This window comes from Microcaecilia unicolor, chromosome 3, assembly GCF_901765095.1.
Source record: "Microcaecilia unicolor chromosome 3, aMicUni1.1, whole genome shotgun sequence".
In the NCBI taxonomy this organism is placed as follows: Eukaryota; Metazoa; Chordata; class Amphibia; order Gymnophiona; family Siphonopidae; genus Microcaecilia; species Microcaecilia unicolor.
The window spans coordinates 391,894,527-391,919,804 of NC_044033.1; the positions used below are offsets into that span (position 1 = coordinate 391,894,527).

At 43.4% G+C, this 25,278-nt stretch overlaps 1 protein-coding gene across 1 annotated transcript in view; it reads right to left on the reverse strand.

Moving 5' to 3' along the window:
* Positions 1-25,278, reverse strand: part of INTS9 (integrator complex subunit 9) — a 221,256-nt gene that overhangs the window by 68,787 nt on the left and 127,191 nt on the right. The window contains exons 8-9 of the mRNA XM_030198704.1: positions 22,329-22,463; positions 9,462-9,573 (exon numbers count right to left, since the gene is read on the reverse strand). Of these exons, the coding sequence (XP_030054564.1) occupies positions 9,462-9,573; positions 22,329-22,463 (247 nt within the window). The remainder of the gene's footprint in view (positions 1-9,461; positions 9,574-22,328; positions 22,464-25,278) is intronic.

A 25,278-nucleotide genomic window follows, 5' to 3' on the forward strand; every position in this document is an offset into this window, starting at 1 on the left:
ATACAGTGTATGGGAGCTCCATGACACTGATCAGCCACCAGAAATAGCTGAATCCCCTACACTCCTTACTCAACATCTTAAATACTTCCCTATAAATGGAAGAAATTATACAATTTAAAAATTATAAATATATTACAAAAATAAAACATTTACCAAGCCTTGACTTTTATTTTCCAACCAACTTCACAAATCAGACAGTTAATAGACTGTCCCTAAACATTCCTGCACCAAACTAGGAACCAGTATCGCCATCAGGATACCCACATCCAGCACCGTTCCTCCTGATATAAGCTACATGGACATACCAGACACCAGTGGCGTAGCCAGAAGTCAATTTTTGGGTGGGCCAACAGGTTGGATGGGTGGGTACTAGACAGTGGTGTGCTGGTAAATGTTTAACAACAGGCTCTCTCCCCGGTCCACCTCTGCGCCCCCCCCCCCCCCCCCCCCCCCCCCCCGTCCACCTGTGCACCTCCCCTCAAAATTGCAGAGCTGGCTATAGCCGGGGAGAGAGCGTGGGGGGTGGGGGAGGCAATGCATTACTCTCTCCAGGAAAAAAAAACATTAAATGATCCCAGGTTCCAATCTAATTCATGTTTAATGTGGGATAAAATGCCATAAATAAGTAAATAAATATAAACTTTTAATGTTGAGCACCTGATTCTCAAAGTGGACATGTTCCAATCATTATAATGAAAATAAAATGATTTTTTTCTACCTTTGCTGTCTGGTGACTTTGTTTTTCTGATCATACTGGCCCAGTATCTGATTCTGCTGCTATCTGTCCTCTTTACTCCGTTTCCAGGGCTTCCTTTCCATTTATTTCTTTACTTTCCACCTTTCTTCTTCATTTCTTGCTCTGGGTCCTCCGTAGACTTGACTGTCCAGTGGATCCAGCTTCTGCCTATTTTCTTCATCCATGTGCAATTTTCTCCTCTCTTCCTTTTCCCTCATCTCATCTCCTTCCTCACTCTTCCCTTCCCTCCATCCATGTCCAGCATTTCTTCTCTTTCCCTTCCCTCTCCTCCATCCATATCCACCAGCCTCCTCTCTCCTGCCCTTTCCTCCATCCATCCATGTCCAGCAACCCTCCTCTGCCCCCTGCCCTCCCCTCCATCCACCCATGTCCAGCAACCTTCCTCTCTCCTCTTCCCTCCCCTCCATCCACCCATGTCCAGCAACTCTCCTCTCCCCTCCATCCATCCCCAGCAATTCTCTTCTCTCCCCTGCCCCTATCCATCCATCCCCAGCAATTCTGTTCTTGCCCCTGTCCCCTCCATCCATCCATTCCCAGCAATTCTCCTCTCTCCCCTGCCCCCCACCTCCATCCATCCATCCATCCCCAGCAATTCTCCTCTCTCCCCTGCCCCCCACCTCCATCCATCCCCAGCAATTCTCCTCTCTCCCCTGCCCCCCACCTCCATCCATACTACTACTTAACATTTCTAGAGCGCCACTAGGGTTACGCAGCGCTGTACAGTTCAACAAAGAAGGCCAGTCCCTGCTCAAAGGAGCTTACCTCCTGCTACCTCCTGCTTCTAACCCCTCCTGCTTACCTCCCGCTTCTAACCCGGAAGCGTCTCCTCTGCAGAGGAGACGCTTCCGGGTTAGAAGCAGGAGCAGCGTGTTTGAATCGCGACGCTACCGCTGCTGTTGAAAGTGAGACAGAGGGAGGAGGTAGATCGTGGCGGCGGTAGGCAGCGTCTGGGAAGCGCTGCCGTCAGAGAGAAGGAGGCAGATGCAGGATCAGCGCTGCCTGCTCCCTCCGCTCCGCTGCTGGGTGGGCCTGAACCCAAACTGGGTGGGCCTAGGCCCATCCAGGCACACCCGTGGCTACGCCCCTGCCAGACACAGGAACAAACTTAACTAAGATTATCAGGGTCACTCTCAATAATGTACACACTCAAAACTAAAAACTCTTGCTTAAGAGCTCCCAGCTTTCTATATATTTCAAGCTTGCTGTTTTATCCTCTGACCATGTGTTGCTACTATCCATTAACTTGACACAAAGGGCTGAATATCTCTTGTATCTAAACACACTTGCAGGTATGGAGATCTCACGTAGCATAGTATGCAATGAAGAAGATGTCTATTTTTTGCAAATCCTCTCCTGATGAAGCTATGAAACAGTGAGAATTCTATGACTGTCGAGACAGACTAACAGAGATTTATGAGAGATATAAAGAGATTGATTGTGAGAGATTGAACGTTACTATGCTACGTGGGATCTTTTGAAAATCTCCCCATCACCATATGTGTACTAGAGGTGTCTTATGGTTGCGAACCTAGTTATTCCTATGATTTAAGCTAAGTACTTCTTCATTTTTTGATTGTTTTGATGTTGTTCCATAAGTTTTTCCCTCAACAGTATCTCTCTTTTCTCTCTTCTCGTTTTGATATCATTCTTCCGATAATATATACAAGATGTTACTTTAATAGATATCACCTATGTCTATTAACAATTGATTTGTTACTATACCACCCCCCTTTTTTTACTGCAGACTGGTCCAGTGGTTTGCAGGTTTTTTGGAGGTGGTGGTTAGCCTATGATGAAAGCCATTATAGGTGTGTCCACTGAGTTGGTACCCTTGGCTTATGAGACCTTTATTTAATATTTCTTAAGAAGTAACCTTTTGTTATACACAAGGTGCAAATTTATAATTATTTAGAGCATTCCTCTATAAGTTTCTTAATTTATTGTTCTAAGCAGAATCACTAATTTTTTGACATACAATGCACAGTACTGCCACTAAGCCACCAAGCAGGTCCTATGAACTCATATTCCTTAACCCAGAGCTGCCAATGGGCCTCAATTTTTGAGAGGGAGATTTTAGTACATGTCCCCAGCTCCGCCCCACTTTGCACTGGCCCCACCCACTCTACATGGCTCCGCCCCATGGCACACCTCAAACCCACAGCCATTTCAGAAAATATTTTATTTAATAGCCTAATACCCCTTTCAATTAGTTTTCAGAGACCAAGACCTCCTGTCTCAGGTCAGTATAATGCTGTTATGATATCCTCTCCTGACCTGAGGAAGGAAGTGTTGGTCTCTGAAAGCTAATCAAAAATGTTTTAAAATCAGTGAAGGTATCATCTTATTTTCTATTTTGTGTTTTATTTGCATTTATTAAACTTTATTAACACAGCTAACACATTACTTTATCCTAAATTAAAAATAAAATTATTTTCTTTACCTTTGTTGTCTGGCCATTTACTTTTTCTAATTGTGTTACTCCCAGTCTCTTGCCACTCTCTCTGTCCAGATTTAATTCAGTCTTACTATCCATTCTTTAATTTCCTTCTTTTTACTTCATCTACCTATGTCCTCTCCCCTTTTCCATCCAGCAGCTCCCCTCTTTCTTTCCCCATCCTTCCAGTGTCTCCCCTCTTTCTTTCTGCATCCTTCCATCTAGTGTCTCCTTTTTCTCCCTACCCTTCCATCTAGCGTCTCCTTTTTCTCCCTACCCTTCCATCCAGCGTCTTCCCTCTTTCTCTCCCCATCCTTCTGCCCATTTACCCTCTCTCCTGATCCTTCCATCTAGTGTCTCTCTCCCCCTGTCCTTCTATCCAGTGTCTCTCTCTCTACCCTTTTCTGTTCAGTGTCCCCCCTCTCTCTCTCCACATCCTTCCAGTCTCTCTCTCTGCATCCTTTCATCCATCTCCCCTTTCTCTCCCTATCCTTCTATCTAGTGTCTTCTCTCTTTCTCTCCCCATCCTTCCATCCATTTTCCCTCTTTCTCTCCTTATCCTTCCATCTGTCTACCCAATCTCCCGATCCTTCCATCCAGTGTCTCTCTCTCTCTCTCTACCCTCTTCTTTCCATCCAGTGTCTCTCTCTCTACCCTTTTCCATTCATCATGCCCCCTCTCTCTCCCCAATGTCTCTCTTGTTTCTCTCTCTACCCTTCCTTCCAGCATCTTCCCTCTTTTTGCTCTGTCAGGATCCCCCCCTTTCTCCCCATCTTCAGCAGCTTCTCTCTTTCTCCAGCCCTTCTCCATGTCCCCCTCCTTCTCTCCCCATCTTCCCACTCTCTCCATTCTACCTGTCTCCCATTCCCCCTTCCACCCGATAATCATTTTCTGGCCACTGCTGCTTCTCCTGTTGAGCAGCAGTGGCCGCGACAAAAAAAAAAAGAGCTAACAAACAAAAAAAATGTAAAAAGCACGGTGCCGCAGACAGCCTTCAAGCATGGGCTGTCGGTGCTGCAGCTGCTCCTTTCTCCTCTCTGTCCCTGGAGCGGAGCAGGAAGTCGATGTCAACTTCCTGCTCCTCCAGGGGCAGAGAGAGGAGAAAGGAGCGGCTGCAGAGCTGACAGCCCATGCTTGAAGGCTGCTGCGGCCCCGCGTTTGCTTTTTTTATTGTGGTCTCAGCTGCTGCTGCTGAAGAGGCGAAGCAGCAGTGGCCAGGAAATTAATACTGGGAAGTGGGAGTTGCAGACGGTGTCTCAGCGGGAGACTTTCTCGCTTTGGTGGGAGTGTGGGAGATGACCCGCCAAAGCGGGAGTCTCCCGTTGAATGCGGGAGACTTGGCAGGTCTGTTAACCTAGATTTAGTTTTAGGTTGAAGTAATCTAAGCAATGCACTAGCAGCCATAATCAATGTAGATCTGAAGGAATTTGTATATTTGTATCTCTCTCTTTATATATATATATATATATATATATATATATATATATATATATACACACACATACATACACATCTACTATAATAATTTGCTCCTCCAACGTTTGAATGAGGCTACCTGCGACCGTAACCATCTCCTGACATCACTGGGCCACGTGAGCAGGTAGCCTCATTCAAATGTTGGAGGCGGGAAGCGCGCGACAAAGGGCAGAGATGTTGCTCTCGGACAGCTGAACGGTACCAGAGCCAAGGCAGCGGAGAAAAAGAAGACTGGGTGCCACTTCTGAACAGCAGTAGAAAAATAGAAGATCGGCAGCCGCGGGAGCCGTTTCAGTGCAACAGAAAAGGCAAAGACGTTGCTCTTGGGCACACATGTTGCTCTCGGACAGCTGAACGGTAGCGGAGACATGGCAGCGGAAAAAAAGAAGACCGGGAGCCTCTTCTGAACGGCAGCGGCAAAAAAGCTAACCCACAAAAAGAAAACTCACACACACTGTCTCTGGAGCCTGGGATGGGGAAAGAGAAAGGAAAGAATAGAAAAGCAGATTGGGGATTGGGGGAACAGCAGTGACTGATTGGGAGGATGGAGATGGGGATTTGCAGATTGGGTGAAAAGGGTGAGCAGGTAATGAGAAAATGGAAGACAGGATGGGGAGCTACAAGGAAAAGGATGATGCACTGAGGTTGAGGAGCATGATGGGAAAAGGGGGAATTGATGTGGAAGGGAGAGACCACACACTTTCTCTCTCTCTCTCACACACACACACACACACACACACACACACACACACACACACACAGTGTATCTCACACACACAACATGTGTCTTGGGGGTCCTGAGACCTGAGAGGGGGGAAGAAGGGAGGACACTCAGAGGCATATTTTCAAAGTACTTAGCCTTCCAAAGTTCCATAGGTTTCTATGGAACTTTGGAAGGCTAAATGCTTTGAAAATAACTTTCTCACTGTCTCACGTACACACTCGCACACACTCTCATTCTTACATACACACACTCTCACAGACACACTTGCACCCAGTCTCACTCTCTGTCACACACACACACACACTTGCACATTCACTCTCTCTCTCTCTCTCTCTCACACAGTCACTCTCACAGACACTCTCTCAAACATACACACTCCGCGGAAAACCCGTTTCATTTGTGTCAGAAACGGGCCTTTTTTACTAGTACATATATAAACACATATTATACATCTATAGCATTATACATATATAATCATGTAACAAATCATACATCAAAAAACTCTCATATATACAGACAATAAAAGAGCTCTCCCAATTTGCAGCAATACCCTATTTTACTGCCCATCTCTCTCCACACATCCCACCCAAGTTTCTCTTCCAAACAGAATTCCATAAAAACCTCCAGCGCATATCAACAAATGTTCAGACTTCTTCAAATGCTTGCCCAAATAGGCAAGCTTTAACTAACTTTCTCAACCTCCGATAATTTTCCTCTCTAACCTCTCAAGAGAGACTAACTTTAAATACATTTTCTATCAATCTTGGAAAACATGAGGGGTAACTAGCTGTAACTCTTCTGCACTCTGCTTACCCCGGTTTTCGAAGATTGATAGAAAATATAACTTTCAACGGAGTATAGACAGGATTCAGTAGGTCCATAAGGCGCTACTAAAATGGTCAGCAACCTCTGTCATAAAGCATATGGGGACAGACTTAAAGATCTCAATATGTATATTTTGGAAGAAAGGTGGAAGAGAGGAGATAGAGACATTTAAATACATCTGTGACATACAGTGGGGGAAATAAGTATTTGATCCCTTGCTGATTTTGTAAGTTTGCCCACTGACAAAGACATGAGCAGCCCATAATTGAAGGGTAGGTTATTGGTAACAGTGAGAGATAGCACATCACAAATTAAATCCGGAAAATCACATTGTGGAAAGTATATGAATTTATTTGCATTCTGCAGAGGGAAATAAGTATTTAATCCCTCTGGCAAACAAGACCTAATACTTGGTGGCAAAACCCTTGTTGGCAAGCACAGCGGTCAGACGTCTTCTGTAGTTGATGATGAGGTTTGCACACATGTCAGGAGGAATTTTGGTCCACTCCTCTTTGCAGATCATCTCTAAATCATTAAGAGTTCTGGGCTGTCGCTTGGCAACTCGCATCTTCAGCTCCCTCCATAAGTTTTCAATGGGATTAAGGTCTGGTGACTGGCTAGGCCACTCCATGACCCTAATGTGCTTCTTCCTGAGCCACTCCTTTGTTGCCTTGGCTGTATGTTTTGGGTCATTGTCGTGCTGGAAGACCCAGCCACGACCCATTTTTAAGGCCCTGGCGGAGGGAAGGAGGTTGTCACTCAGAATTGTACGGTACATGGCCCCATCCATTCTCCCATTGATGCGGTGAAGTAGTCCTGTGCCCTTAGCAGAGAAACACCCCCAAAACATAACATTTCCACCTCCATGCTTGACAGTGGGGACGGTGTTCTTTGGGTCATAGGCAGCATTTCTCTTCCTCCAAACACAGCGAGTTGAGTTCATGCCAAAGAGCTCAATTTTTGTCTCATCTGACCACAGCACCTTCTCCCAATCACTCTCGGCATCATCCAGGTGTTCACTGGCAAACTTCAGACGGGCCGTCACATGTGCCTTCCGGAGCAGGGGGACCTTGCGGGCACTGCAGGATTGCAATCCGTTATGTCGTAATGTGTTACCAATGGTTTTCGTGGTGACAGTGGTCCCAGCTGCCTTGAGATCATTGACAAGTTCCCCCCTTGTAGTTGTAGGCTGATTTCTAACCTTCCTCATGATCAAGGATACCCCACGAGGTGAGATTTTGCGTGGAGCCCCAGATCTTTGTCGATTGACAGTCATTTTGTACTTCTTCCATTTTCTTACTATGGCACCAACAGTTGTCTCCTTCTCACCCAGCGTCTTACTGATGGTTTTGTAGCCCATTCCAGCCTTGTGCAGGTGTATGATCTTGTCCCTGACATCCTTAGACAGCTCCTTGCTCTTGGCCATTTTGTAGAGGTTAGAGTCTGACTGATTCACTGAGTCTGTGGACAGGTGTCTTTCATACAGGTGACCATTGCCGACAGCTGTCTGTCATGCAGGTAACGAGTTGATTTGGAGCATCTACCTGGTCTGTAGGGGCCAGATCTCTTACTGGTTGGTGGGGGATCAAATACTTATTTCCCTCTGCAGAATGCAAATAAATTCATATACTTTCCACAATGTGATTTTCCGGATTTAATTTGTGATGTGCTATCTCTCACTGTTACCAATAACCTACCCTTCAATTATGGGCTGCTCATGTCTTTGTCAGTGGGCAAACTTACAAAATCAGCAAGGGATCAAATACTTATTTCCCCCACTGTAAATGCACAGGAGGAGACCTTTTACAATTGAAAGGAAGCTCTACAATGGGGTGTCATAAAATCATTACAATCAATGTGAAAGGGGATAGACTTAGGAGTAATCAGTGGAAATATTTCTTCACAGAAAGAGTGGAGGATGCATGTACAGCCTCCCAGTGGAGGTGGTGGATGCAAGGGAGGGACGTCTATAACTTGGTGCTCCACCTAGGTATGCTGATGCCATGGACTGAGTGCCAATTCTGTAATGGCATCTATATTAGAATACTAGCTTAAACCAGAATTGGCACCCCTAAATTGATGTGCAACCATTTATGCCAAGTCAACAGCAAGCCTAAATGGGCATGCCCAAGTACATCCTGCAAAACCTGTAACTTACAGTATTTAGAGAGTGGAGGAGTAGCCTAGTGGTTAGAGCAGCGGACCTTGATCCTGGGGAACTGGGTTCAATTCCCAATGCAGCTCCTTGTGACTATGGGCAAGTCACTTAACTCTCCATTTCTCCAGGTACAAATAAGTAGCTGTATATACTATGTAAACCACTTTGAATATAGTTGCAAAAACCATTGAAAGGCGGTATATTAAGTCCCATTCCCTTTCCCCTTATATGTTACATGTGTAAGTTGGAGACATGCCCATTGCATACCCACACTCCACCTATATATATGCTCCCCCTCACATTTAGGCAAAACGTTATAGAATAGTATCTGAGGTACTTACGCACTCAACTGCCAATTTTGGCCCATCTAATGTAAGTGGTACATAAGTGCAGGTGCAAAGTTATAGAATTGCCCTTAAAAACTGTATCTGAATTCAAGAAAGCATGGGATAAGCACAGGGGAACTCAAAGGAAACGGAAAGGTTTTGTAGAACTTAGAAGTTGGTATGGATGGGCAGACTGGATAGGTCATCCAGTCTTACAATAAACTACATGGAGGGGCATTTTCGATATGACATCTAAGTCCAACTTTGGATATTTTGCTAACAATGTCCACATTTAAGTGGGGAATATAGCCATTTTCAAAACAGAAAAACGTCTTTTTTTTTTTTTTTTTCAAAAATGGCTATTTCCTAGATGTTTTTGTGCTCATCTTTTTGGTCCATTTTCGGTAAAATATGTCTAAGTGAAAAACGAACAAAATCAAGCTATTGGGATGTAGGAGAAGCCAGTACTCTTACTAGACTAGCCACACAGACATTCCAGGAGAGCAATGGGGCACCCTAGGGGGTAATGCAGTGGACTTCAAATAAACTTGCTTTCCATACAGGATCCCTTTATGTTTATCCCATGCATTTTAAAATTCTGTTACTGTTTTCATCTCCACCACGTCCTGCATGTTCCGTATTTTGAGAAGATACTTTCATATCAAAACAATGTTGGATATGAACAATATTAGGTGTCCTTACAATATGTGTCGCCATAATTAAAAAGGCGCAAAAAAGAATGTTACACAATTGTTACCTACCCAGATTGCTGCAGAATTCTCCCACCATGCCATCGGGGTTAGCAGTAGGAATCTGAGTGAGTCCAGTCAAAATGAGAACATCACTGTTCTTCAGAGATGCTTGGTCCATGGGCTAAAAATCAAACAAGGAATTTACTTAGCAACATTAGTTACACCATTGAATGATGATCTTATTTATCATAATTATGTTAAAAACTAAACAGAACCAATAGTAAGCCAATTTAAAAAAACCTGTTCCTGGAATCAAGGGTCTATAGAGAGAGGCAGAGCCAGGAAAAAAAATCACACTCTCTTAACTACAAGCAAAAGCCAGAATGGTTGAGTTTACTCTGTTTAGGGAATGCGATAGATCAGTGTCACTACTAAGATGCATAAAAAAAAATATTTTAGCTTTCTATCTGCATAGCATATTTTCTTTAATCCATTCTGAACAATTGCTTAGTAGAATTATATTTGGCAGATCATGAGACTAAACAGAGACTAAACAAAGTGTGTTTGGTTGGACTAGAGCACAAGAAATTTTAGTAGGTGATAAAGGAAAATTGCTTACCTGTAACAGATATTCTCTGAAGATAACAGTTTACTAGTCATATACATGGAGGCATATTTTCAAAGCACTTAGACTTCCAAAGTTACATAGAGGGCCATTTTCGATATAGCATCTAAGTCTGATTTTGGACTTTTGCACAAAACATCCAAAATCCGAATAGGAAAGAAGGTCATTTTTTAAAAAAGAAAAATGTCTATCATTTTTTCAAAAATACATTTTCAAACAAGATTTTGTGCATTGTACGTTTTTTTTTTTACATTTTTGAAACCCCACCCAAAAAACATCCAATTGAAAAACGTAGAAAATCAAGTGATTGGGATGTAGGAGGGGCCAGCATTTTTAGTAGACAGGTCCCCCAGACATTCCAAGAGAGCAATGGGCCACCACAGGGGGCACTGCAGTGGACTTCAAATAAATGCTCCCAGGTACACATCTCACTGCTGCTCCATTATCATGTTTGCTGAGCCTCCCAAAACCCCCAACCCCCAACTATACACCACTACAATAGCCCTTATGGGTGAAGAGGGCACCTATATGTGGCTACAATGGGTTTCTGGCGAATTTTGGAGGGCTCGTAGTTTCCACCACAAGTGTAACAGATAGGGAAAGTTATGGGCCTGGGTCCACCTATCTACAGTGCACTGCATCCACCACTCGACTACTCCAAGGACCTGCATGCTACTGTGATGGACCTGAGTATACATCTCAGGCTGGCATAGAGGCTGGTAAGTAATGTTTTTAATCACATTTTTGGGGGGTGGAAGGGGGTCAGTGACCACTGGGGGAGTAAGGGGAGGTCATCTCTAGTTCCCTCCAGTGGTCATCAGGTCATTTAGTGCATCTTTTTGTGCCTTATTATAAAAATAGGTATAGCTCAAAATGTCTTAGTTTTAGACCTGGATGGTTTTGTTTTGTTGAATTATTGCTGAAAAACATCCAAGTCTTAGAAATGCCCAAATCCCACCCTTAACATGCCCCCAACACGCCCCCTTGAGATATGGACACACTGCAGATGAACAGCATAGAAAAAAAAGTCTAAAAAAATAGGTTTCAAAAAATACTGATTTGGATGTTCTTGTGAGAAATACTTCCATTTTTCTCTTTTGAAAAAGAGCCCCTAGCAGAGACTGCCTCACCACTGGGCAGCAATGTATCGCTGAACCCGTTATCTCCATCGCTGCCACCAGCTCTTCGAGCTCTGATGGAGAGTCAAGTACAAGAGAAGCCTGTCATGGCAGCCCTGATCCTGCAGGAGACCCCCAGTCGAGCGGCTGAGCAAAGTGAAGCAGTACTGGAGTCGGAACCACAAGGACTGGGAGAGACTGTTGGTCCTCCTGAACCAGGAGCTGGAGGTGTAGGTGAGAATTTTTTTTCATCAACATTTGCTGTTCCTCTTTTGCTCAAGCCACCTGTGGTCACTCTTGAAGATCTATGGTAGGCAGTGGAATCTATGCACAAGATCTGTGAAAGTTTTGCACAAACTGCTTCTCAATCTTTGGCTAAATCACAGTTGACTGAGTCTGAAATTAATACTTTGAAAAGAAATGTTGTTAATTTAGATGAAGAGGTAAAATCTATTAATCCTCTCTAGTGGTGGACAAGATGGCTATTCATCAAAGGTTGGAATTTATGAAGAACAGAGCTAGGTCTTTGAACTTATGTATTTTGAATTTTCCTCGTATAATCTCATTGGTACCTAGAGAGGTTTTCTATAAGTATTTGAAAGACATTTTGATACTTCCGGAAAATACTATGCCCCATTTAAACAATATATTTTATGTCCCACTTGTTGGGAAAGATCATGGAGGGCCTATACAAACTGAATCCTCTGAATGAGATGTTACTGGAGTGCTGGAAGCTTCTGGCGAATTTGTGACTGGGACTGTCACTTTCAGGCTTATTTTCGAAAGAGAAGGGTGCCCATCTTCCGACACAAATCGGGAGATGGGCGTCCTTCTCTCAGGGTCGCCCAAATTGGCATAATCGAAAGCCGATTTTGGGCGTCCTCAACTGCTTTCCGTCGCAGGGATGACCAAAGTTCACGGGGGCGTGTTGGCAGCATAGCGAAGGTGGGACTGGGGCATGTTTAAGAGATGGGCGTCCTCGGCCAATAATGGAAAAAAGAAGGATGTCCCTGACGAGAACTTGGGCGACTTTACTCGGTCCATTTTTTTCTTGCGACCAAGCCTCAAAAAGGTGCCCAAACTGACCAGATGACCACCGGAGGGAATCGGGGATGGCCTCCCCTTACTCCCTCAGTGGTCACCAAACCCCTCCCACCCTAAAAAAAAAAAAAAAATTTTTAACATTTTTTTTGCCAGCCTCTATGTTAGCCTCAAATGTCATACCCAGCTCCATGACAGCAGTATGTAGGTCCCTGGAGCAGTTTTAGTGGGTGCAGTGCACTTCAGGCAGGTGGACCAAGGCCCATCCCCCCCCCACCTGTTACACTTGTGGTGGTAAATGTGAGCCCTTCAAAACCCACCAGAAACCCTCTGTACCCACATGTAGGTGCCCCCCTTCACCCCTTAGGGCTATGGTAGTGGTGTACAGTTGTGGGGAGTGGGTTTGGGGGGGGGTTGGGGGGCTCAGCACATAAGGTAAGGGAGCTAAGCACCTGGGAGCAATCTCTGAAGTCCACTGCAGTGCCCCCTAGGGTGCCCGGTTGGTGTCCTGGCATGTCAGGGGGACCAGTGCACTACAAATGCTAGCTCCTCCCACGACCAAATGGCTTGGATTTGGTCGTTTCTGAGATGGGCGTCCTCGGTTTCCATTATCGCCGAAAACCGGGGACGACCATCTCTAAGGTCGACCTAAATGCTGAGATTTGGGCGTCCCCGACCATATTTTTTTTTTTTTAATTTCTGTTTATTATTGTCAGCAAAACCAAAACAACAGGTACAAACTCCGACATGTTTTAACACCTATCCAGTTGTTTAGCCACCGGGTACCATCTTAAGTTCTAAAAGACGGACGCCCATCTTGTTTCAATAATACGGGTTTCCCCGCCCCTTCACAGAGCTGTCCTGCGAGGACAGCCCCAGGAACATTTGGGCACCTTGTTCGATTATGCCCCTCTTAGTTTCCTTCATATTTGCTCAAGACAAACACTCAGTGATGCACCTGTATTTTTGTTATCAAAATGTAGAATTTCTTGGATATAAGGTTAGAATTTTTCTAGATGTTTGCAAAAAAACCCAGGAGCATAGGAAACAGTTTATTGCTATGAAGCAAAAAGCCTGACTCTTGGGTTTACATTTTTCTTACGTTTTCCATGTAAATGTAAGAGTCAACTGCATGAAGCATCACATGTATTTTATGATCCAATACAGTTATAGACTTTCATTCAGAGCAAGAAATCAGGTGTAGAAACAATTACAGTGAAAGTTTAGGTAACTGGAGCATTATAAATATGGAGGTTGGGGTTTTCAGTGCCTCTATGTTAGAATTAATAATTTTTTATTTTTCTTCAGTAAGAGTTGTCCGATACTTTCTATTCTTGGAATTCTCCCAATTGTGGTCTGCAATTTTCATTTCATATCCTTTTTGTTGGACTTTTCCTTGCTTTCTAAAAGAATTGCTTTTTAATATGAAAAATTTCTATTCAAGATTGTTTCTTGATGTATAATTGTGAAATGTATTAATAAAATAATATAAAACAGAAAACGAGCCCCACAGTAACCTATGGAACTTGTAAGTCTAAGTGCTTTGAAAATGTGCTCCATGGGCAAAGTTATACTGACAGAGCTAATAGTGCATGAATTATATGGATAAAATGGTGTGTTAGCTGTGTTAGTCTACATTTAAAGGTAATAAATAGAAACAAAGCAAATTTGAAAAAAGAAGATACAATGGTTATGGTATTGCCTTCAAAAGCTAGTCATAAATGTATTGTTAGTCCAATAAAAAAAAAAGAAACAATGTATCTTCCTTTTAAATTTTATTTTATTTCTATTTATTACACAGCTATCTATAAAGTTCTTGGAGATCTCTGAGCATGTGTTTTCTTAGTCATGCCTGGTCTATAATTAAGCTAATGAGTTCAACTCCAGATGGCAAGAAGTGAAGGTAAACATGACATGCAAACTGCTGTCTTCAGAGACCATGTCACAGATAAACAGCTTTTTTTGTATGAAGAAATTCACCACAGTCACACACATGAGACTCCCTGTCTTGAACAAAGTGAGGAAACTACAACAAACACCTGCCAGCAGGGCAGCAAACTGTTCCCATTTTTTTTTTTTTACATAAATGAAAACTTAAAACCCTAAGAACAGGCCTTAAGAAAGTTATAGAACATAAGAACATATTAGTAGCCATACTGGGTCAGACCAATGGTCAATGTAGTCCAGTATCCTGTTTTCCAAACAGTGGCCAAGCCAGGTCACAAGTACATGGCAGAAACCCTAATCATGGCATCACTCTATACTACAAATTCAAGGGCAAGCAGTTGCTTCCCAAGTCTGTCTCAATAGCAGACTATGGACTTTTCCTCCAGAAATGAGTTCAAACCTTTTTTAAACCCAGATTCGCTAACTGCTGTTACCACCTCCTCCGGCAAAGAGTTCCAGAACTTAACTATTCGTTGAGTGAATAAATAATTCCTCCTATTTGTTCCATGTAACTTCCTTGAGTGTCCCCTAGTCTTTGTACTTTTGGAATGAGTAAAAAATTGATTTACTTCTACTCATTCTACACCACTCAGGATTTTGTAGACCTCAATCATATCTCCCCTCATCCATCTTTTTTCCAAGCTGAAGAGCCCTAACCTCTATAGCCTTTCCTCATACGAAAGGAGTTCCATCCCCTTTATCATTTTAGTCGCTCTTCTTTGAACCTTTTCTAATTCTGTTTTTTTTTTTTTTTTTTTTTTTTTAGATATGGTGACCAGAACTGAACTCAATACTCAAGGTGCAGACGCACGATGGAGCTATACACTTGAAAAGATACTGAAGAATGTATTTCTAGAGCCTACCGTCTTGGTAGAAACCAGTATCCAAACAATTGGACATAAATGGATGGACTGAACTCCACCTCACAGCTTTGCAAATTTCTGCAATATAGACTGACTTAAGATGGGCTGGCAAAAATATTTTTAAAGTTTTTTTTTTAGGGTGGGAGGGGGTTAATGACCACTGGGGAGTAAGGGGAGGTCATCCCCGATTCCCTCCGGTGCTCATCTGGTTTGGGCACCTTTTTGAGGCTTGGTCGCAAGAAAAAATGGACCAAGTCAGCCAAGTGCTCGTCAGAGACGACCTTCTTTTTTCCATTATCGGCCGAGGACGCCCATGTGTTAAGCACGCCCCAGTCCCGCCTTCGCTATGCTTCCAACATGCCCCCGTGAACTTTGGTGATCCCCGCGACGGAAAGCAGTTGAGGACACCCAAAATCGGCTTTCGATTATGCCGATTTGGCCGACCCTGGGAGAAGGACGTCCCATCTTCCGATTTGTGTCGAAAGATGGGCACCCTTCTCTTTTGAAAATAAGCCTGATTGTCTTTTAAGCAAGACTCCTCACACATATCCCCTATGATGTATACTGATTCTATGTAGCTCTGCATACATCTTTTGGAACTGATTAGAAGGTATGTTTTTAATTAACAAGTTTTTAAATTACAAGACATTCAGCTAAGTCTTGGATACCCTAATAGAGCGGTTATATTATCAAACATATTTCTCTAATTTTCATAGATACATCAGTTTGTATTTACCCCTGGTGCAGGCACTTGATAAAACATGGCCATGTTGGATTTTATTTTACTTTAAGAATTAAAGTGTATAGTTTTAAATTTGTTTAGTTCATAATGATTCTTTATTTATTCTGGCTGATAGCATCTTATTGACTTCTTTATATATTCTATATGAGAGGACTGTCTCATATTTATTTTCATTCCGGGATGTGCTACATTATCATCTGGCGATCTTTATGGATTTTGTGAAAGGGCACAATCACAGCTTTCTTGAGACGGTCAAACAATTGAAAGATATTCACTGTTTATGCCCTGGGCTCCTCCTCTGTTGCTAACTTAGATGAAATGGCTTCTACCAAATCCTGAAAAAAATCGAAAATGGAAAGTTTCTCAGCTAGGGATTTTCTCCTTTTATGGGGAAAATGTTGGATCTTACAGAAAGCCAGATAGTCCTCTTCAAAGAGCTGAACAAACTTGTAGTCAGAATCCCAGGAATGCCCAGAATCTGACTCAGTAAAGAACTCCTAGGGAGAGGTCTAGATCTCAGTCTGGCCTGAATCTCAGTGGAAGTCAGCCTGGACGGAGGGCATCTAGAAACAGATGTCCTCCTGTGCTTTAGTGAAGCTTTTGCCCCTGTCACACTGAAAATCAACAATGGTGTGGCAGACATGGAGTCTGGAGCCCTTTGATGCCTCAACACTTCCAGCTCTGAATGACATGCTCCAAAGAGGTATGTCATCAATGCTTCTTGGCCTCTGCTACGCACACTAGACATGAGCCCTTAGCTTGATGAAGAGGATGAATCTTTCCTCTTCTTCGATGTCCAGTCCTAATGGGCTCTATCAATGCACCCCTAATATCATGTGCAGCTCCTGGTCCCCTGAAGAATGATGCCTCCAATGTTGACGTTGATGGACCAGACTTTGAAGCATTGAGGATCATCTCACATTGTTCTTCACGACCACAAATACCACTCTTTCTCATCTCAGAGCACAGATGACATCAATAGATTTATGCTTGGATATTGTCCTGCCACCTTGCCTATATTAATTAAAGCCACTAGGGAATTTGTCACAGAAAAATCAAATAACTCAATTTTAAATAAATATGCTGTCAGGACACCTCTAGAACTTGAATATGACCAAAAATCCTAACTAGGGCAACTAACAGAGAAAAACCTTGAAAAATGTCCACATAAATGCAAAAAAGAAAAAAAATACAACAATCTTTGAAAACTGTACAGAGCACAGTGGGATTTATCCTTTCAGTTCTAAATAAAATCAAGGACAGGGAGGTCTCATGCATCAGCAACAAAGTGGAAACTGCACGCATGTGCAATCTAGCTTCACAAAAGCTTCCAGAGTAATCTAAGCTGGGGAAACTTCTCTGTGCAGGCTCTACTGCAGTGGTTCCCAAACCTGGTCCTAATGGCACCCCAGCCAGTCAGGTTTTCAAGAAATCCACAATGAATATCCATGAGAGATTTGCACGCACAGCCTCCACTGCATGCAAATCTGTCTCATTAATATTTATTGTGGATATCCTGAAAATCCGTCTGGCTGGGGTACCTCCAGGACCAGGTTTGGAAACCACTGGTCTATCGGATGACAATACCCCATCTGTGAGGACTTGTTATCTTCTTTGTCCTCAGAGAAAAAGGTACAACCTTATACCCCTTTTTTTTTATTTCAGTACATGGCAGAGGATCAAACCACTGCATTTTTAGGTTGCATTATTCGTATCATTGGAATATTTCTCCCTAGTGCAGAGAGTTAGGTAGATGACTGAGTGATAGCATTATTGGCTGTTGTGTGAGTTCTTGGTCTAGCTCCTGCTTCTTGGACTCCCATGGATACTACAGAGCTAGTGGATAAACAAAATATTAAGAAATTCGCAACATAACAACTTAGGAAGCAGTTACTTATATTTCTATGGAGAAATTAGGTCTTACCTCACAATTTTCTTTCAATTAATCCTTCCCACTATTCCAGAACCTGTGGGACAGCAGGTGGAGATAGAGAACTGAAAACTGAGCTGAGAAATATCTCCCTTGGTATCCAGCCCAGCTTCTCAGCATTTACGAGAAGTAAGGAGAAACTCAGAATAAACACAACAACAGTAAACAACCCGCTAATCTAACACTAACTAGATGAGCAAACATGGGTGGACTCCCTTATCTCTGGACAATTTGTAGAGAACAAGAGATATTTCATGCAAGTTGACAATCATTATTTCACCCATTACTTTGCACTGACTGAACATCTCAGAAACCTTGGGCAGGCCTCTGGAATAGTGAGAAAGAATTAAGGGAAAGAAAATTATCAGGTGTGATCTAATTTATCCTTCCCTTACGTAGCTTCCCACTATTCCAGAACATTTAGGATGTTCAAAAGCAATCCCTAGAGTGGGTGGGATCCTGGCACTGCTACCCTGAAGATCAAAACCCCAAAGCTGGCTTCCAAGTGCACCATAATGTCCACCCTGTAGTGCTTGGCAAAGGAATGCAGCATCGATCACATCACCACTTTGCAAATATCCACCAGAGATAGTAAGGTAGTCCTCTGCTCACGATGTCACTGTAAGCCTCGTAGAATGAGCCCATAAAGCCTGAGGAGCCTGCTTCCCCCAAGCAAATAAGCTGATGCAATAGTCTCCTTCAGTCATTTAGCAGTTGTTTTACCAAAAAGCACAAACAATCTGTCCGATCTGCAAAACTCATTCGTGACTTCCAGATATTAGAATAAGCCCACAAGGCCTGAGCAGCCTGCTTCCACGCAAGCAAATAAGCTGACGCTATAGTCTCCTTCAGTCATTTAGAAGTTGTTTTACCAAAAATCACAGTTTGTCCGATTTGTAAAATTCATTCATGACTTCAGATATCTCAATCTGCGCTTCCCTAACTGCAAAGGTCTAAAATACAAACTAATGCACGCATCAAACTTTACCTACTTGAGCACACAGTTATGGAACGCATTGCCGCGCAACCTAAAAACGATCTACGAACTAACGAACTTTCGCAAACTGCTGAAGACCCATCTCTTCAACAAGGCATACCACAAAAATCAACCAATGTGAACATACATAACTCCTACACATATATTCAGAACTGTATTACAAAATCTGCTTGTTATACTACTATGATGTTTCTTCTTTATCATGTTGCCCAAGATCCTACCGTAACACTAAATGTATATTTTCAATTACATCTCCACTATTCATGATGTATTGTAAGCCACATTGAGCCTGCAAAGAGGTGGGAAAATGTGGGATACAAATGCAATAAATAAATATCTAATGAAGACTAAGTATGTCAAGAAGCTTCAAGGAAGAATACCGAGCCTCTTCATCCTTTCTGTGAAAGGACAGCAGCTCCACAGATTGCTGGAGATGAAATGCTGATACCACTTTCGAAAGAAAGGAGAAAGCCATATGTAGGGCAAACCTCACCTCCGAAACGTGAAGAAAGGGATCTTGACCAGAGAACCTGACACTTCAAAACCCGTCATGCCGATGCAACAATCACTACGAATGCTGTCTTTAAAGTAAGATCTTTCAAGGAGCCCTTCCAGAGTGGCACAAAAGATGGTGTCTGAAGAGCCCGAAAGACTAAATTAAGGTTCCACTCTGGACACAGCATACGCAAGCGGCCCACTCCCTGCAAGAATTGAATAGCTGGGTGAGCCACAAGAGATGTCTTCTATAGTTGGCCCCTGAAACAGGCCAAAGCCTCAAACTGAACTTTTAGAGAACCCAATGCCAATCCTTTCTGAAGACCTGCCTGGAAAAACGCTAGGATGTGCGCGATCTGAGCAGAGAAGGGAGAAAGTCCACGCTCAGAACACACCAGCCCTCGAACGTCCTCCATACACTCACATATGCTATGGATGAAGAGCATTTCCGAGCCTGAAGCAAGGTAGCAATGACCGAATCAGAATAATCTTTTTGTCTCAACCAAGCCCTTTCAATGGCCAAGCTGTAAGACCAAAGGAGCATGGATCCTCCATGAGCACTGGATCTTATTTTATTAAGCCTTGTACTTGCAGGTGCATCATGTGATGATGCTGACCTAGCAGGACGCCCCGGAGAGCTGTTGTGCTTCCTTCTCCTCATCTGCAATCATCCCTGTCGGGATGCATTTCTGAATGGAAGCTGCTTGATTCGAAAGGACACTCCTGCTTGACAGATCATTTTGAGGTGTGTAGCTAGTGGGCAGTACAAAACTATACCAAGTGAAACCTCACATACCAGTACACAAGATGGTGATGGTGACCGGAAGCCTAGTAATCACCTTGGACAAAGCCACAGTACAAGAGCTAAAAAAAACTTCTGATGGCAGTTATGGATGACAAATTATCACAAATCCATCAAGCTATCCAGGAAATTAAGGATGGTATCGATACTCACAATCAACGCTTTCAACAGATGGAGGAACGGATAGTTCAGCAGGAGGCCCAAACTGTGTCAATAGAGTCGCAGCTGCATGATTTGGATAAGAGAGCTAAGGCCCTGGAGGAACAAACAGAGGACCATGAGAATCCATCAAAGAAGGGGACCTTTGAAAATGGTTAGAGCAATGGCTTCCTACTACATTGGAACTGCAGGATGGGCTGACCAAGTTCCAGACAGAGAGAGCACACCATGTAGGTAGGCGCTCGGAAGAGAATTCCCGCCCAAGACCGGTCATATTTCGAATGTAGAATTATGCGAACAAGGAGAGTATTTTACAAAAATATCAAGTCACCCAACCAATCCATTTTGAGAATTCAAAGCTCTTACTCTTCCAATATTTCTTGACAGTGGTGGCATTGAAGCACAAAGTAATGGTGCTTTATTGCCTGGAACTGTATAAGAGGGGATTTAAGGTCTCCATGCAATATTCGGCAAAAGTGAGATTCCAACATCATGTAAAATGATATTTTTAGAAAATTCAAAGGACTTGGAGTCCTTCATACAGAAGCTGTCCAGTGGGGCCCACAAGGAGTGATTACAGGCCAGCTTTGCTTCCCTGTACTTTAATCTTAAGATCAGGGGATGCTATACTTAGAGATCAATGAAAACTGGGTCACAGTTTAACTGGTAACTGTATTAATGTTGGACTAAACTCTCCTGAATTAGCTGTTAAGATACTTGAGTTGAGTGCTTTCACACTTTCATTTCTGGAAATGACAGCGACCAAGAATATTGCTTAATTTTTATGATAGAGGTTTGTGTGCATTTAACTATTACAACTTTCTTTTGCTATGTGACCTAACTATCCCAATTGTTTTTACTGTGTCAATAAGGAATGGGGAATATTCAACTTGCAGACCGCTTTTGCTCAAAGGTGGAGAGGAGTATATTTGATGTTTTAATTTTTTCTTTTTGTATCCTTCTAGTTCTTGAGGAGGGAGGAGAGCTCTGCCCACTCCTGGAGGTCTGGAGGAGAGCTCTGCCCACTCCTGGAGGTCTGGAGGAGAGCTCTGCCCACTCCTGGAGATCTAAAGGAGAGCTCTTAGGAGCTGGAGTGGCAGTGGGGCGAGAGCAAGAAACTAAATCACTCTGCAGCAACTCTGACTGTCCCTGCTTCAGTAAATAGGTCTGGTGTAAGAGCAATATAAACTCCAGAGAAAACAAAGATCCCGATGCAGCTGAATGCTCTGAAGCTGTAAAATGATGGCTGTGCTCCATGCGTGATCAGCCAGAGGCTGCTCTTCTCTGCCAGTTGGCCCCAACAAAATGGCACCTATTCTCACACTCTCCTGCATCAAACTGTGCACTGGCCTGCTGGAGAGCCTGAAGACTCTGGCATATTCTGATGCTGAGCTGAATATGTGCTGCTGCCGACCATTTCCTCCGCATCCTGTGGGATTCCCAGCTTGCACGCACTGCAACGCCCAGACACTGGCCAGAGGGTCCCCACAGCGGGAACACTGCTTAACTGACTCAGTCACCATGACTGTCACCAGCACACCACAACATGTTCCAAGTGGTGAGTCAGGATCCCTCCCCTACCCCAAGTTGGATTTGCAGCCCTCCAAGCGGTGCCGAGTCAAACGTTAGTCATATTTACCACTGCCAGCTGCTCCTCCTAAGCTCACAGTCTCCACAAGTCTTAGCACAGATGAGAAAGGCTCAGGACTGACACTCTCTCCCAGGCTCTCCAGAAAACCGTTTCCTTCTCCCTTTGGTTGTAGTGCTAGAAAAGGAGAGCTCCACAGGAAACAAGGGAGAGGTGAAGGGAAGAAGTTAATTCACAGGGAACCACAGACAGGGATCTGAAGACCTCCAGATATGACTCTGCAGACTCAAGCTACCCACAAAGCTCAACAGGAGACCAGTTGACCGACTGGACCAGGAGCAAATCACTCATAACCAGAGGCTAAAAAGTGTGTCCATCCACCTGCTAGAGATAGAAAATAATGAGGATCTGGATTGGATGTCAAAAGAGATATGTCTCAGTTCTCAATCTCCACCTGCTGGTTGATGGACACAACTATCCCACAGGTTCTGGAATTGAGAGAAGCTACATAATGGAAGTACACATCTTTCACAATAATGCTTGTGCAAGGTCTCCTAATTTACTAGTAAGAATCTGCCAAAACAGTAATTTTGGTGTGTAGACACATTCTGATCATAGCAGAGTTCTACCTGTGGATGCGTAGTTAAAAGGGAAGACCCCGATACGTAGGAAACTTTCTCATAATGCGATTGGATGATCCAGTTTGAACTGCCAAGTGCATAGCCTGAACTAAGAGGGGTTATCTGCACAGCACCAAATAATTCCTGGAAAAAAAGAAATAAGGAAAGGATTTAAAATGTATAATGCTCTATATCTTCTCTTATAAACCAAAAATACTTTCCTTTTTCAAATCATTCTCTCTCGAGCTTAAACACTGAAAGGAATTGCCAATTTCCAATCTATATAAAGCCTCTGTAGGTTTTGATTCCATACAAAGGGCTAACACAACATCAATATGAAATGGGTTTCATAGACACCAGACACAGAAAAAGTAAAAAGTCTGTATGATATCATCCTATTCAATTACTGTATGCATTTTAACATTTTTCCTCAAATTCAAGTTTATGGCACAAACTATCCAAGTTGTAAATGGTGACGAGACATTTCAGGTCACCTTCAGGAACATGTTCTATAAAAGAATGAGGGCGCCTACTTTCCTTTATTGAATGCTAGCATAACAGTGAAAATACATGCCTATAAGTTGGGTGGGAGCACTTACGCCAACCTTACAGCTGGCTTAAGTGTGTGTGGCTAATTTCCCGTGGTATGTGTGTAACTTACAGTATTCAGTCCCGCCCATTCTCCACCTATGTGCATGCCTACCTTTTAAATAAATACTATGTAAGATATGCATGTATTTGCAGAATAGCACTTAGGTGAAATCTTGGTATTTACACAGCTTATGTGCACACGTGCCATTATTCTAAAGCTTTATCCCTCTCATTCTATAAAACGAGTGCATAAATGCACATGCCATTTGCACTCAGACTCTAGAATACTAGCACTTACATGCATGGATGTTACAAATTTGTAGTAAGTGCTAGTATTCTATAATCTTAGCACACTACTTGCAAAGTATGCAAATGCAAGGGGGCATTCATAAGAGCAGGGCAGGGCAGGGCATAGGCATCTCCCACATACAGTGGGGGAAATAAGTATTTGATCCCTTGCTGATTTTGTAAGTTTGCCCACTGACAAAGACATGAGCAGCCCATAATTGAAGGGTAGGTTATTGGTAACAGTGAGAGATAGCACATCACAAATTAAATCCGGAAAATCACATTGTGGAAAGTATATGAATTTATTTGCATTCTGCAGAGGGAAATAAGTATTTGATCCCTCTGGCAAACAAGACCTAATACTTGGTGGCAAAACCCTTGTTGGCAAGCACAGCGGTCAGACGTCTTCTGTAGTTGATGATGAGGTTTGCACACATGTCAGGAGGAATTTTGGTCCACTCCTCTTTGCAGATCATCTCTAAATCATTAAGAGTTCTGGGCTGTCGCTTGGCAACTCGCAGCTTCAGCTCCCTCCATAAGTTTTCAATGGGATTAAGGTCTGGTGACTGGCTAGGCCACTCCATGACCCTAATGTGCTTCTTCCTGAGCCACTCCTTTGTTGCCTTGGCTGTATGTTTTGGGTCATTGTCGTGCTGGAAGACCCAGCCACGACCCATTTTTAAGGCCCTGGCGGAGGGAAGGAGGTTGTCACTCAGAATTGTACGGTACATGGCCCCATCCATTCTCCCATTGATGCGGTGAAGTAGTCCTGTGCCCTTAGCAGAGAAACACCCCCAAAACATAACATTTCCACCTCCATGCTTGACAGTGGGGACGGTGTTCTTTGGGTCATAGGCAGCATTTCTCTTCCTCCAAACACGGCGAGTTGAGTTCATGCCAAAGAGCTCAATTTTTGTCTCATCTGACCACAGCACCTTCTCCCAATCACTCTCGGCATCATCCAGGTGTTCACTGGCAAACTTCAGACGGGCCGTCACATGTGCCTTCCGGAGCAGGGGGACCTTGCGGGCACTGCAGGATTGCAATCCGTTATGTCGTAATGTGTTACCAATGGTTTTCGTGGTGACAGTGGTCCCAGCTGCCTTGAGATCATTGACAAGTTCCCCCCTTGTAGTTGTAGGCTGATTTCTAACCTTCCTCATGATCAAGGATACCCCACGAGGTGAGATTTTGCGTGGAGCCCCAGATCTTTGTCGATTGACAGTCATTTTGTACTTCTTCCATTTTCTTACTATGGCACCAACAGTTGTCTCCTTCTCGCCCAGCGTCTTACTGATGGTTTTGTAGCCCATTCCAGCCTTGTGCAGGTGTATGATCTTGTCCCTGACATCCTTAGACAGTTCCTTGCTCTTGGCCATTTTGTAGAGGTTAGAGTCTGACTGATTCACTGAGTCTGTGGACAGGTGTCTTTCATACAGGTGACCATTGCCGACAGCTGTCTGTCATGCAGGTAACGAGTTGATTTGGAGCATCTACCTGGTCTGTAGGGGCCAGATCTCTTACTGGTTGGTGGGGGATCAAATACTTATTTCCCTCTGCAGAATGCAAATAAATTCATATACTTTCCACAATATGATTTTCCGGATTTAATTTGTGATGTGCTATCTCTCACTGTTACCAATAACCTACCCTTCAATTATGGGCTGCTCATGTCTTTGTCAGTGGGCAAACTTACAAAATCAGCAAGGGATCAAATACTTATTTCCCCCACTGTATGTGCACATGTTATAGAACAGTCTCATTTACATGCTAAAGTACTGCTTTTAGGTGAATGCATTATGTCTGCTATAGACCTGGTTAAAGTGGGCATGCCCAAATATGCCCACACTAGTGTTCTATAATGGACTTTAGGCGCTCAGATGCTGTTACAGAATTCCTACTCAAGTCTGCTGCATTTTGGTACCTAACTTTTGGTACTCTTTATAGGACTGCCCCTTACGTGTGCAATTAGGGCATAACTGTTAGCGTATATTTCAGAGTTAGAGTTATCCTCTTCATGCCGATCCAAGATGAAACATAAATGAAAAATATACCAACCCCCCCCCCCCCCCCAATAATC